Source organism: Rhamphochromis sp. 'chilingali' (assembly GCF_963969265.1).
Source record: "Rhamphochromis sp. 'chilingali' genome assembly, chromosome: 17".
Taxonomy (NCBI): Eukaryota; Metazoa; Chordata; class Actinopteri; order Cichliformes; family Cichlidae; genus Rhamphochromis; species Rhamphochromis sp. 'chilingali'.
In genome coordinates this window covers 25,583,273-25,597,691 of record NC_137944.1, presented here as the reverse complement: position 1 = coordinate 25,597,691, position 14,419 = coordinate 25,583,273, and the positions used below count along the sequence as shown (strand labels likewise).

Genomic DNA, 14,419 nt, shown 5'->3' with positions numbered 1-14,419 from the left:
TCTTGTGGCTACACAAGCCAGCAAGTACCAACGACCGGATTTGGTGTGTGGTAATAACAGGTAAATGAACTTTTTTTTAAATTATTTGAATATATATATGAGTGCCTGTGTATAAATACACAAACAATACACACATGCTTTCAATTGTGTAATTTAAGTGATCTAGTAGCTCTGCTTTGGAAGTTCAGTTCATGCTAGAAATGTGTTTTGGAGTTTGTACGTGTTTTGTCTCTAGGGGCCACCGCATATATTTATATATAAACATATATAAATAAAACCACTTGTTTTTATGTTAGTAATTCCTTTTGTGCATAATTTTATATTATTGTTAATAATAAATTAATTAAAGCAACAAAACAACCTGAAGAGCCGGTTCGGAGCTGAAAGAGCCGGCTCTTTTTAGTGAGCCGAACCGAAAGAGCCGGATCTCTAAAAAGAGCCGGAAATCCCATCACTACTTCACAGGCGACCAAAGGCTTTCTCACCTTCACAAATCTCCACCCTAATACAGTCCTGTGAAGGAAAGCGAGACAAAAGCGTCACTGTAGCAGGGAATTTTTTCTGTGGTGGGAATATTAGAAGCATACACAAGGAAGGATGAGCGAGCGGAGCAAGGCAAAGCTCACTGGAACGACTCCCAGCCCTCATCACAATCATGCCGAGACCACACAGCCACAAAATGTTCCAAAACAGTTGGAATACATGGGATGAACTGGGGAGGGTATGTGGTGCCTTTGATGGTGAGCGGTTAACACAGCTGCCTCTGCTCAAGCAACTGCGTCTCTCTGTCTCACCTGATTTACGGAAATGTGAAATGATGTGCACACACTGCATTCAAAAGATACAAGCTTTCTTTTGAGAGAGCACGTCTCAAATTACACTAAATTCTCTGGTTAACACAATCCTAGTTTCCAGTGTCATTTAGCAACCAGTGTCATTTAGTCTCATTAGAGTTCCAAGCAATTAAGAGAGAAAAGTCCCCCCAGGCATAAACAAAGGCAAGAGCGGCATTGCAAGTATGGCAACTGTAAGACGCTCTAAGGGTGCAGGAACTGCTGCAAGAAGACACTATTGGAGTTAAACCGGGGGTGCAGAACAACCACATTTTGCATAAAGAAAAATGTGAAGCATTTTTGGACTGCTGGACATCAGATTAAGCGGGACAACTTTGAAGACAAGAGCAGCCCTCTGGAACAGCACCCAGGCCTCTTCATCACCAACATATTCTGACGATGAGCACTGGCCAACCTCAGGATTCTGGCCTGTCTCCCAGCCAGCCCTGCTAATTACTCCCCCTCTTCTGAGCTAATTGGCCGATAAAAAATGAGGATGGCCTCTTCACCCAGCCCAAATGTTGTGCCACCATACGGCAGTAGGGAGGATTATGCGGGCTTATGAGGCATGGTGACACTCAGCGAGAACCACTCCTCTGCTATTAATTTCCCTGTCAAGCGGGTCGCCTCTGCTGTGTCACTTTGGTTTGTAAGCGGATGCGAGAAAACTTTGGCCCGGGGTTGACTTCCGACAACTTCTTCTCATTTAGCGCCCTGGTACAAATGAACAATGAGATCACTCATTTGAGCAGATGTTGAGTCCTGGGTGATATCGGTGTTACAACTTGTTACAGGCAAATTACAAAGGGCTTATCTTACTTGAGTGGATTTTCCTTCTCTTTGCACAGTCAGGACTGCGGGTAGGTGATTTGGGATTTCCATGAAAACCCGTCTAACAATAGACCATGCATCAAGTTAATAGAGCTAATGTTTAAGAAAATAAATGCCTTGGACCGGCTGTCCTGGTGGTCTGGCTGTTGAGACACAACACAATGTGACTGCAGCAGATTTTTTGTTTACAGCCATAAATCTCCATATAATTAGGAGGCTATTTGCTGAGCAATTATGATATTAATTTATTCAAACACAGCTATATTTGTGGACTTTGCAGGTAATATTATTAAGTCTGTGAGAAATACAAATACTGAATAACAAGCCGTGCTCAAAGCCAGCAGCCTGTTAACAGCACTGGCAAAGGTCAGTGTTGGAGGTTGATGAGAACCAGGCGAATATTTGCCTGCAGAGTTGCATTCATGTTCTTGGGGTCTTAGCCCCTAATAATAACCCTACACTTTGGAATCCTGTCCAGCATGTGCAGCCAAACTACTATCAAACAGGATGGAGCAGCTGTGCACAGAGTCACGTCTATCTGTGACTGACTAAATGTGGCCTCTTCTGAAGAAGCATTTCTCAGAGGTGGATGCATTGACGTAAATATCGATAGCATTGAAGCAATCGATACTGGACCGATATTAGTGCAATAGGATCAGTAAGCTCAGTATGTAGCCCACTAAACTTTGATAAATTAATAATAATAATAATTATTATTATTACTACTACTACTGGAAATGTAAAAACTATGCATCAAACACTACAAAAAATGTCTGAATCTTTTTGTGCTTACTGTCACGTCTATTTTATTTATATTTTAACAACATAATTTGACCCCCAAAAAGTATCGGTATTAGTATCGGCAATACTGACACTATATTTACTTGGCATCGGATTAATAAAAAATGTGCAGTATCGCACACTGATCAAGCAAAAACCTGGCGGACTTCTCATTAACTTCTTTTGTCAGCTATTAATAATCACAGTTGACAAATGACACACAGACAGTCACAAAAACATCCGTCTCTAAAACGGGAATAATGTCAGAAGAAAGAAGAAGTGAAACTGTATGTAATTTAGCAGGAACTGATTTCAATAATATTTGATTACTGTTGCTTTGTTCAGTTACTGTCTATCGTTTTCCCTTCAGTCTTTCCCTGTCTACAGCATCAAAGTTGGGCACATTCAGGTTAAAGGATAAACAGGCCACGGAGAATACTATGGGAGAAATGCAGAAAAGACAACTGAATATAACACGCGCGGGTAAAACAGAAAACGTTTGATCCAGCCGCAAACAGCACGAGCATCTCCGCGAGATTTTGACGGGCCGCTCCTCCCGAACGCTATCAGCTTCTGTTAAACTGAGAGTGTTTTGCTCTCTGGCAAAGCTCCAGTTTCCATATAGGCTTACAATTAGATAATTTGCACATGCGGAAGACTCCGGTTATGAATGGGTGCATTCCGCTAGTCCCGCCTCTTCCGTTCCCACAGTCTGACCAATCGGCGGCGTCTTTGAGCCGATGGGGCGTCTCGTCGGCTGCCGTCGTGTCGGGATTGGAATGTTAGCGACCAACAATCGGAACAACTGAGCACTCGGTAATTGGGCACTAGGATCAAGGGATCCCGTCTTTTTGAACATTTTCTCAGCTATTTAGTCAGTCTGAGGTCACCGTTTGTTACCCGCGTGTCTTCCGGATAACTTCGCCTGCCGTGCGGCTCTTCGCCGACGAGCTTTTTATTGAATAAGAGCGCGTATGTGGGGAGGTTGTAATAAATAAGAGAAATGCAGGGATTCGTCAGGTTACAGTTGTGCCGCTGAGCTTCCTCCTGCGCTACGACGAGTCCCCGGTTTTTTTTTCTCCGCTTCTCCTCACACGGGACCATGGAGCAATAAAAAGGGGAAAAGGAGGGGGTGTGTGGGAGAATCGGACGAATTCACCCAGAGGTATTTGGATACACGCGTGGTGGCCGTACCGATGTGTTTTTACACTGCCCGGTCAGCGTGTTGCCGAGTTTAACATCCAATCCGGGCTGTACCTTTACGTCTGGGAGAGCCTCGGGGACCCCAGCCGCTGTTTATCCGGGAGGACGGAGTTCCCAGGCGGCTGTCTGACAGTTTTCCATTTCAATAGCCCCCCACCCTCCGTGCAGCCAGGCTGAATGAGGGTGAGAAGAAGTGCAGGAGAGAAGAGTGGCTGCATATGATTGTGTCCGAGAGGGTCCGGTGAGCGCTGATCTTTGTAGGTGCACCAGAGCCCGGCTGCTAGGCGTTGTGCGATATGGTGAAACTCTACAGAAGAGGGAGAAAGGGACAAGACTTCTAAAATCGCCCACATGCACTGGATCAATTGCTGGATTTGGGAACCGAATACGCAGAAGGGGGGTTGGGGATCCTTGGAGGCTGCCGGAGGATGGAGCGGTGTAGTCAGGGTTAGTGAGAGCCTAACTTCGGGCCACTTTACATTTCTTATTCCTGAACAACTCGCCCTTGTTTTCAGGACACATGCAGGCCAAAAAACGTTACCTGATCCTGCTCTCCGCCGGTGCGTGTCTAGTGCTTCTCTTCTACCTCGGAGGGGTTCAACTTCCAGCGGCGAGCAGGAGTCGGCATGACCGCAGCAGAAACGGGCACCGGCCCGAGCAGCCCTGGCCTCACTTCTCGGACCCTTTACATCTTTTCCTGCCCTGGGATCAGACCGACACCGAGGACTACAACCTGCACATATCTCCGAGGCAGAAGAGGGACATCAACACAAGTGTTTACAAAGGCAAAAGGTGTCGCATGGATTCCTGCTTTGACTTTTCTCTGTGTCGAAAGAACGGATTCAAAGTTTATGTTTACCCCCAGCAGAAGGGGGAGAAGATCTCAGAGAGTTACCAGAATATTTTATCGACCATCGAGGGGTCCAGGTTTTACACCTCGGACCCTGGACAGGCATGTTTGTTCGTTCTAAGTTTGGACACTCTGGACCGGGACCAGCTGTCCCCTCAATACGTCCACAACCTGAAGACCAAGGTCCAGAACCTGCCCCTGTGGAACGACGGCAGGAACCACCTTATATTTAACTTGTACTCGGGGACGTGGCCGGACTATACGGAAGATTTGGGCTTCGACATCGGTCAAGCCATGCTGGCCAAAGCCAGCATCAGCACCGAGAACTTCAGGCCCAACTTTGACGTGTCCATCCCCCTCTTCTCCAAGGAGCACCCGCGTACGGGTGGAGAGAGGGGGTACCTCAAGTACAACTCCATCCCGCCTTTCAGAAAATACATGCTGGTGTTCAAGGGGAAGCGCTACCTGACCGGCATCGGCTCGGACACAAGGAATGCCTTATATCACGTTCACAACGCCGAGGACGTGGTGCTGCTCACCACCTGCAAGCACGGCAAAGACTGGCAGAAGCACAAAGACGCACGGTGCGACAAGGACAACGCAGAGTATGACAAGTAAGTTGGAGCAAGTAGAGGGGAAAGTGATTATCTGTTGGTTATTATTTTAATCAGTGCTTACATGTTTTTTTTTAATGTTATTATTTATTTATTTATTTATTTATTTATTTGCGCTGTCATCACTCCAAACTGCGCAGCAGGAGCGCATCATCCACAGTTCTCACGCTGTGGCACAGAGTGTGTGTGTGTGTGTGTGTGTGTGTGTGTGTGTGTGTGTGTGTGTGTGTGTGTGTGTGTGTATACTTCAAATGAACTCATTAAGTGTCCTTCAGAACTGAAAATAGACACTGATCAGCAACATTCACAAGTTTGCTTTCCATTGAATTCATTACCTTTTTAAAACCCGAACCTCTTTGAACCCACCCACCCCTCTAAAACTCCAGGTCATAGTTTATATCTGACTGCTTTACCCCTCCACCCCAGCTCCTTTCTCCCTCTCCTACCTGAGGTAAAAGATCTCCAGCCAGGCTGTTGGCTCTCTGGACACCCCTCCCTCCTCTCCTCCCTCCCCTCACTTCTTCCCTTCCTATGAAGGAATCCCACCACCACCACCACCACCTCCCTACTGAAGCCTTTTAAAAGGACATGCATGGGCATGTTTGATTTGCACCCTGTACTTAGTGCAAATTAAGTGAAAGTTGGACCATGGGAGTTTTGGGCTCTGAAATTAGAGGTAAAAATGACCCAGCCATGACAAAAAATACAGCTTCCTACAGTTGAAGGTGCATGCAGTGTAGTTTACGTTGGCTGCCGTGCCTAACATGTTTGGTTGAACGCGAGTGTGAATAAATCAGTCAAAATGGGTTAATTACACTTTCATTTCTGGGAGTTAGTGGCGTGGTTTCCATTTAGCCCCCGGGGACAGTTGATTACCTCTAATTCTGGAGGTATCAGGTTTTGTCGAAGTGGTAATTAATGATTCCCCCTTGGGATCAGCAGCTGTACTCGAGTGTTTGGTATGTTTTAATATAGGGGGCAATGTTTTCTCAGGTTCACATATTTGGATTAAGCGGTGAACTCGACTGCTCAGGTTCACTTGTGTGTGAGTAGCATCTGCTTGATTTGCATTTATCAACCTGTGGATCCTAGCGTTTGCAAAGAATCCAGAGTAAACTCCAGGCGTGTGGTAACACACAGTGTGTGTGTGTGTGCGTGTGTGTGTGTGTGTGTGTGCGTGTGTGTGTGTGTGTGTGTGTGTGTGTGTGTGTGTGTGTGTGTGTGTGTGTGTGTGTGTGTGTGTGTGTGTGCGCGTACCTGGTGTCAGGGTTAAGGGAAAGAACAGATGGGCAGCATATGGGAAGTTAACACAGACGTATTCGCTTTCTGTTAATCAGAAAGATGGAGAAAAAGGAGCTGCTGGGAAAGATGGCACTTGCTTGGTTGAGAGACAAAGTGACTTTCCTTGAACTTGTAGTGAACTCAGGAACCAGTGTGTATGCACTCAGGAACCTCTTACCAGACGTTTTGGTAATGCAAAAAAAAAGCTCTAACAAAACTTCACAAGCATGCACTTGTCCATCCATTCATCATCCCCTTTTCCTTCTCCTTCCAACATTCCCCTCTTCTCCATCTCCCTGGATGCCTTGGGCTCGGTGTCACCTGGAGAGATATGCCATCCATTATCTGACATTCCAGTCGGCTCTGGACAGCCTACCTCTGCTCCTCTCGTGGCTCTGTTTGCTAAAGGATCAGGCCTCATTCTCGCAAAGGCGGCTTTGCCTCTGGAAGATCTCAGCACCGTAATCGGATGATTGATCCAGCTTGATGGCAGTGGTTCAGGGAAACCTGAGTCTTCACTGCCCATTCTTTCTGCCATAGCGCGTTTCACAGTCGAGTTAATTTTGATCAATACTGCTACATCTCAGTCATTTCATTTCCAGCTGCAATGCTGTATTTGATTTTTGTTCCCACTAAAACTCAATAAATCCAATCACATTTTTACACAGCACATTTACAGTGCAGCTAGATTTGGGCTGTCAATCCGTACATCTCTCTGTGGCTTTAGTCTTCTTTGTTTTTGTTTTGTTTTTTTCCCCAGGTTATCGAAGTTCTCGGGTTTCTAGTTTTCTCTGGTATTTGGCACAAACGAGGCAACGCATAAATTTTGCTCTTGTTGTGATTTAGCAACCTGTTTAAATTTAATCAAACTGATGCCTCCCTCTTAATCAAATTTAAAGCCCCTTGGGTGCCAAAAACCCTGACGTAGCTCTCCAAGGTAAATGGATCTATATGCAGCTGACCCTCTGGTGTTTGCCAGTGCTTCATTTCCAGAGGCTGAGGGCGGACAGGCGATGCCATGCGGGGACGCTGCAGTGCAGGAACTCAGGAATGCACACACGTGTCACAGCAGCTGTTAGCAGCTGAAGCAAGACCGCTGCCAAAGCAGAGTGTCTGCACAGCGCATGTACCTGGATGTACCTGTGAGCAGTACCTGGATGCTTTTAATGTACAGTGTAATTCAAAGTTTGATCCCAAAGAATAAATCATATGATGGAACACAGACTTTAAATAGGTGGAGGCAATCAGTGCAATCAAAGCCAGGATAGTGTTGGTTCTAAGTTAGCCAATCACTCGCTTCTCTTTTCCGTGTGACAGGAAGTTGTAAACAACCAAGTCCTATAAAGTTGGAAAAGTGCAGTTCGGCAGTATTTAAAAAATGAAAGTGAATGATCGAACATGTGATGCGTCAGAATAAACTGGCACATGACCAGTCATAGCTTCACTTTGCAAACTAATCTGACGTGTTTTAGCAACATTTGAAATCCATTAATCGCACTGAAGAATGCGATTCTTAGTTTTAAATGGCTCTTAAATGCACACGGTATTTTGTGCGGACAGTGGTTGATCCTACACCTGAAGGAAATCGGTCACCGTTCCACATACCTACATGCATACATACACGGTGCCACGGTTGGTGTTGCATCCAAATTCATGTTCTTCTTTTTTCCCGACCTTTGACCTTGCAGCCTTCTAGAGGAATGCTGCTCTACAAAGGTATGCAGCAGGAGGGCAGAGTGGAAGCCGGTATATAAGTACCAAAACTGATTCCCACCCACCCACACTCATCACACGCAGACACAAACGCACCACGCGCCACACATTTATTCAATTGATTTTCTTAGCCGCAATAGCTTTCAATTGGAGTCACTCTGGTCCACTTCCATGGCCAGGCGCTGATGAAAGGAGCCATTCACTGCTACATTATCCACTGAGTTTCAGGGCTGCTGACAATAATCCAGGGAGAGGACAGTGAAAGGCTATTACGGCTCCGCAGTTGAAAAAAGTTGATGTTGGGAGGAATTCTGCAGCAGTGCTTTGCTTTGTAGAGGAATACGTCAAACTGGGGATTATTATTATAATTTTTTTTGTTCTTCGTGACTTGAGGAGTTCAAAATAAAGTTCCCGATTCTGTTAAATGGTAAGCATGTGTCATGCCCCACGGTTTTTCAGGTGTGAGCTTTTTCCTTTGTGTTATGTGACAAAACAAGGGCTGAAGAATCATTTTAACACACCTCATACTTTTGCATTTGTCTCTGTGCAGTAGCATGCATAGTTTGTGTGTGTGTGTGTAGGCAAGCAGTGAATCAACCGTGTAAGTACTGTAATTGCTCTCTGTTTCACTATCAAGCAGATTATCCTGCAGAAACCAAACGTATAGTCTCATCTAATGTCAGTGGAGTGAATTGCTGAAAGTACATCATTATTATCATTGAGTGTTCCATTAAAGTCTGAGTGAGCATGTCCTTTTTTCTTTTTTTTATTTATTTTTTCCCCTTCGTTGAAGCCTTTCTCCGGCTAACTGCAGCGTCATCATCCCCCCATTTAATACTTAACCAGCTTTGTTGACTCGTATTGACTTTGTACTTTAGCTACTTCACTGGCAGCTGCCGCTCAAGGTCACCCGGGGGACTTGAAAACCCCGACGAGAGAGGGAGGGCAGCGACGAGGAGAGGTAGAGGGAAAGATTTACAGAACGAGAATGTCAAGAGGAGCTACGGGAAACGCGTCCGTGTTTGCAAATGCCCGTGCTCGAAACGGCGCAAGGGGAAGAAGATGAGCAAGTGGGTGTGATATCGAGTGATAATAATGGCAGCAATGTCGGAATGAAAGAAACGGAGAGTCCAGAAAATTGCGCGTGTAGTGGGATTTTTCCCATTAGGAGTCAATGACGGTAACATAAGCCAGGCACTGTGGCATTTTCATTTCCACAACTGTGTCATCAGCAGAAATTTTTCCCACTTGAGAAAATTATCTTGGAAGCATGAGAGGCTGAGAGGGAGAAATGGGGAGAGAGGCCGGCCTCTGGCCCTCTTGCATCCCCCTCCCCACCCTTGTTGTCTCTGTTTTACTTTCCATTCTTACCTTCTCTCCTTTTACTCTGGTTATCTTCATTTTTCTCTTTCTCCCCCCTCTTCTGCTTCTGTCTTCGAGCAACACTGAACTGAAGCAATGATGTGATTTGTCTCCCTGCCACAGTTTCATTTTCATAGGATATTTTTCCCCTTCTTCGTCTTTTTTTTTTTTTAAAAATTCAAAGCAACGTGGCGTCTGACACATTGTTGACAGAGCGCCACAGAGTGAGAGACAGTAGCTGATCTGGGCCAAGTGAAGAAAACCAGCAACATTTCCTTTCCACCTTATCTCGGTTAAACACAGGTTTTTTAAAAAAACAAAAAAAACAAAAACGAGAGAACAAAAATTGTGAGTGGGAATAACGACATTCACCTGAATGTCAGCTCGGCGGCATCGCCTGATAGCGGCCTCCTGTTGGAGAGCGGAGCGAGTAGCAGACACAGTCGTGTTGCTTACCTCGGTGTTTGGCAGGAGAGGGTGTCACACTCCCCGGGTTGCCATTGTTTGTTTTTCTGTAGTCAGATTAATAAATCATGAATATTTCATGATTGCCTGCTCTCTCTTAGATAAAGTACTCGACTCGTGATGGGGAATGTTAATGATGTGGAGAATAATTAGTCTGAATGTGGTGCAGCTTAATTGGGACTCTTTGATATTTTTTTGTGTGTGCATGTGTGTAAGAGACATATTTAAGCCTATAACTACATAAAACCCTCTGTTTGTTGTGTTGCGTTATCTTATCCGTCTTAAATCCCCTCTACTTTCACTATCTGTCTTTCTCTCCTCTCATTCCAACCATCTTCCTGTGTGTTTGAGTGGATCCAGCCCCTCTTTGGGACACGCAGGGCAAGTCGCTAAAAGAAAAAAGCTCTTTCCAACTTTCCATCTCATGTTTTCTTTGCAGCAAACAGTCAGAAATGTAAAGATATTCATTTTCCAGCAGTATAAACCAGAGGAAGCTAGCACATCCACACAGTTTTGTGATGGAGCACTTGTGAAAACTGTTAGGAGCTGAACCTCTGCTGTCAGACATTACAAGCCTTTGTAATCAGTTGACCAGGTTTTTGAATATGCTAGCTAGACTTGCTACTAATGATCATCCTTTAATCAACCAGTTATTGATCTCAAGTATCCAGTGCCCAAAGCAACAGCTTCAAATGTAGTTTTGTCTAATCAATAGTCAAAAACCCCCCAAATTAAGGCTAATAAAGCTAGAAGATAACTGAGATGAAAGGGTTGAGTTACTCATCATCCTGATTTTCTTTTTTTAAAAAGTCTTTACTAAAATAGAAGGTCACCTGTTGTAAAAAGCGTTACCAGTTTACTTCCTCTTTTAACTCAATTAATTCCCTAATCATTTGATTTCTGCTCATCTCCATTTGTGTGTCTTTCACATTCTACTCGTTCTCATCGGTGCAGTTTTGCTGGTGTGTGGCAGCTCATCTATTCACGCCAGTGTGTGCGTGCGCACCCCTTTGGGCCCTTTGTCTGAATGTGTGTGTATTTGCGAGTGCGCACAGGATGGCTGGGGTCACGACCCTGCTGTCTGTCCCCTTGCTGAGTGACGAAGGCAAAGCCCCACTCGCTGACCCACATTCATTGAGGGATTATCAGGGCAGCCAAGCCGCCCCTGGCCTCAGATGAGGTGGCAGGGGTGGAGGGGTGGGAAGCAAGTGAGGGGAAGAATCGAGGGGGGTTGGATGGACATGAACTCGGCACATACACACACACACGCACACATCGGATCAGACGGCGCAGTCCAAGTGCAACACCCCGCACCCCCTCCCAGGCCAGCAGCTGGCTAGGTGGTGGAGAGAGATTGATCAGCTGGGAGGGTTCCCCCCCAAAATGAAAATCGATGGGAGAATTAGCACAGCAGTGGGCCAGCCCCTGGCATCATTTTCTCTATTAAAAACTGCTCACTTCCACTCTGGAGGAAAGAAAGAGGTCCAAGGGCTTGTTGTGCTCGTGGTAACTGTAATTGAAAGAGTGAGAAATAACAAGGCATCAAAACGCCTTCCCTTCCCAGGACTGTCAGGAAGTGTTTAAGAGGAATGAATTAATAAGAGACACAGGCACAGCGGTAAAAGTTAACTCTCTATTCTCTCCCTGTCTCTCTTTTTTTTTCTTTCTCCTTCCTGTCACAACTGAAGCGTGCTCAGGCTTAACTAGTGCCGATGCAGTGATGTAAAAAGTTTGCAGGCAGACAGGTAAGTGAGTAGCTGCGCGTCTTTCTGACAAGCCCAGAACAGAAAGGGAAGAGGAGCAAGAGAACGAAGCTGATTGGATCCCTGTGAACTCAATTAAAGTAGACAGGTATGTGACTGGCTGAGGCAAAAAGCGATGATCAGGACAGACGCGTGATTGGCTTCTCATTAAAATCTCCGCAGTGAAGGAATGAAAGGAAGATACGGCTGCTGTCTGCACGTTCGGCTCGCACAACGGAGACTGAGTTCTGACATCTGTCTTTTCTTTTCTCCCCCTTTTTTTTTTTTTTTTTTTTTTGGTCGACTAAGTTTTTGAGAAATTCTCACATCTCGGTTTTCTCTGCGTAGCGTGGGGGCATGCCGAGACAGGACAACTCCGCTGTGAGCGCACACTCCCGTCTCCATCATTCCAACATTCCCACCGTTAGTCGCTGTAGTCTTTCTCGCCACGTGTCCTTGGATTTAAGTTTCTCTAACCCATAAATATCTATCATTCGTTGAGTACGTCTGACACATATTTGCTGCACTTTATCGCTAACTGCCAGTTTCTTGCAGCAGTGCATGGGGGTTACATTTATTTAGGGTTGCTTTACGGAGCGTTTTATGAGTGTTTAGGCTGTGGGACTCCCAAGTTTATTGTTAGGATTCAGCGGCATTGCTTTCGTATCAACTGTGGTCATCAAAAAAAGATCTCCTTTAAAGTCACAACTGAACAGAGAGACAGTTATTCCCTCATTCTTCTCTCCTTTTCTTGCTCTAGTCTGGACTAGTTAAGTAGACGCAGGTTTCACTTTGAGTAAGTTAGGCTGTAATTGTAGAGCTGTTATCGTTTTGCTATAAAACTGTATAGGGTGTGTTTGTGTGGAGGTGGCTGGATTTCCGGCAGCCCAGTGATCCTGGGGATTTGCCTTTTGGGCTGAATGACTGCCTGGTTCCCAATCTGTGGATCACCCAACCACTGTTCTATTATCAGTGATCATCAGTGGGCAGAAACCATGACCTTTAGATGCACTCACACAGACCTCTAGTAGAAATATAAACATTTCCTTCCAGGGGGAACCCCCCCCCACACTGATTACACCGTAAGTCCATCAATATTTGTTACAGGTTTCCCCTCCTGGGAGCTCTGTGCCTCCCTTGAGACACTGCAACAACTCCGCAGGGGAGAGTGGAGGAGGTGGGGTGTTAGCTAGTTTTTATGGCCTTGCAGAATGGCAGCTTTTACGGCCCCGAGAGACTGTTCGGCAAACACCTACTGACGGCACATCAATGGGACGGCGGACTGTTTGACGTCAACTTATACGTTGGCGTCCTTCCTTCACTTCTCTGTCGCAAGAGTAAAAACAAACACTTAACCCTTCTCCTGGTATTCATATTCAAATAGTAATGGCAAAGGGAGGAAATCTGAGTAAGAGCAAAGAGAAGGAGAATGGGGAGGAGGTGGTGATGTTGGAGTGGGAGGAGTTTAAGAGGGCAATAGCTTAAAAAAGCATTATGTCACTGAAGAATGTGTGCATGGCTCAGTGTTTAAGGGGCCAAGGCTTCAAGGAGAGAAAGAAGGTTTTGTTGGAGCAGCTCGGGCTGCCTGGCAGACTGATGGAAGGGCTCTTATCCCTGTTTGGTTCATCTTGCTTTATGACTTCCACTCTTAGGGTGTAAAAGTTGGGGCTGCCCCTAGAGGGGTTCCATTGTGCCGAAGTTTGCTCTCTTTCCAGAGGGAACCCCCGGGCCTCGTTGACACCAATGCCTCCCCTTTCACTCCCTCGTTTTCACAGCTCTCCATCAAGCCTCCCTCTCCCGCCGCGGTGGCCTCTCCTCCTGTCTGCATCTCTTTCCTTTTGGTTTTAAATCCTGGGCGACAACTGGCAACAGCGGCCGCTCGCACAGCTCCAGCCATCGACAACCAGGCTCTGGTTTGGCAGATTTCACAACACTTCACGGTTCAGTGGCTTAGCCAAATCTAACAGGGAGGAGGAGGTGGCTGTGGAGGATGAGAGGATATGGTTACAAGGAAAGAAGGCATCTGGTCTCACCAAGGAGAGTCCCAGTATGCCCAGAGCGTGGGTGTGTGATTGACCGAGAGGAAGGAAGGAATTATGGTGGTTTATCGCTGTTTCTCCCAGTTTCCCTGGCAGCTTGTTTGCCGGTGCTGTTGCGTGGTGTTTATTCATGAGTTTGATAGGGCCTCCTTTTCAGATCAAGCAAAGGAGTGCATGCTTGTCTTTGAGAGGCGATGTAGGACAAAGTGCAGCTGCTGGTGGTAATGCTGGATATTTCAAATTAACACCCACTCGTATTCTCTGCAATTTCTTTCTTCTCCTTCCTCTCTTACGTAGTCATTTCCTCTGTCTCACACTTCCACAGCCTAACAAGCCCACATGGGCAATATTCATGTCTGAATGCGTGCGAAAAGTTAGGAAAATGGATTACTTCTCATGAAGTTTTGGCACTTCAAATAATAAGTGGCTTGGTGAAATTTTTCCACAGGTTGATGTGAAGTTGGTCTGCAGATCAAGTGCAAATTCCTGTAAGTCAGTGCTCTGCTGCTTTATCTGCAGCTCTTTCTGTGGCTGTATTGCCAAGCTGTAGGATGCTTTTTCTTGTTCAGTGGCTTCATTTTTGCCCTGCTGCGTCATGACTGGTGGTGCCTATCCAACTGCATCCTTTCCATACAAGCAGACCTAAAAAAAAAAAAAAAAAGTCAGTAAAGGATGGGTAACTCGAGTGGGGAAAGCCAGTGACTCT

General features: G+C 45.8%; 1 protein-coding gene across 1 annotated transcript in view; it reads left to right on the top strand.

Moving 5' to 3' along the window:
- The first annotated feature begins 3,201 nt into the window (after window positions 1–3,201).
- ext1b (exostosin glycosyltransferase 1b) overlaps window positions 3,202–14,419 on the top strand; it is a 142,270-nt gene continuing 131,052 nt past the window's right edge. The window contains exons 1-2 of the mRNA XM_080863254.1: window positions 3,202–4,094; window positions 4,163–5,111. Of these exons, the coding sequence (XP_080719380.1) occupies window positions 4,076–4,094; window positions 4,163–5,111 (968 nt within the window). The 5' untranslated portion in view covers window positions 3,202–4,075. The remainder of the gene's footprint in view (window positions 4,095–4,162; window positions 5,112–14,419) is intronic.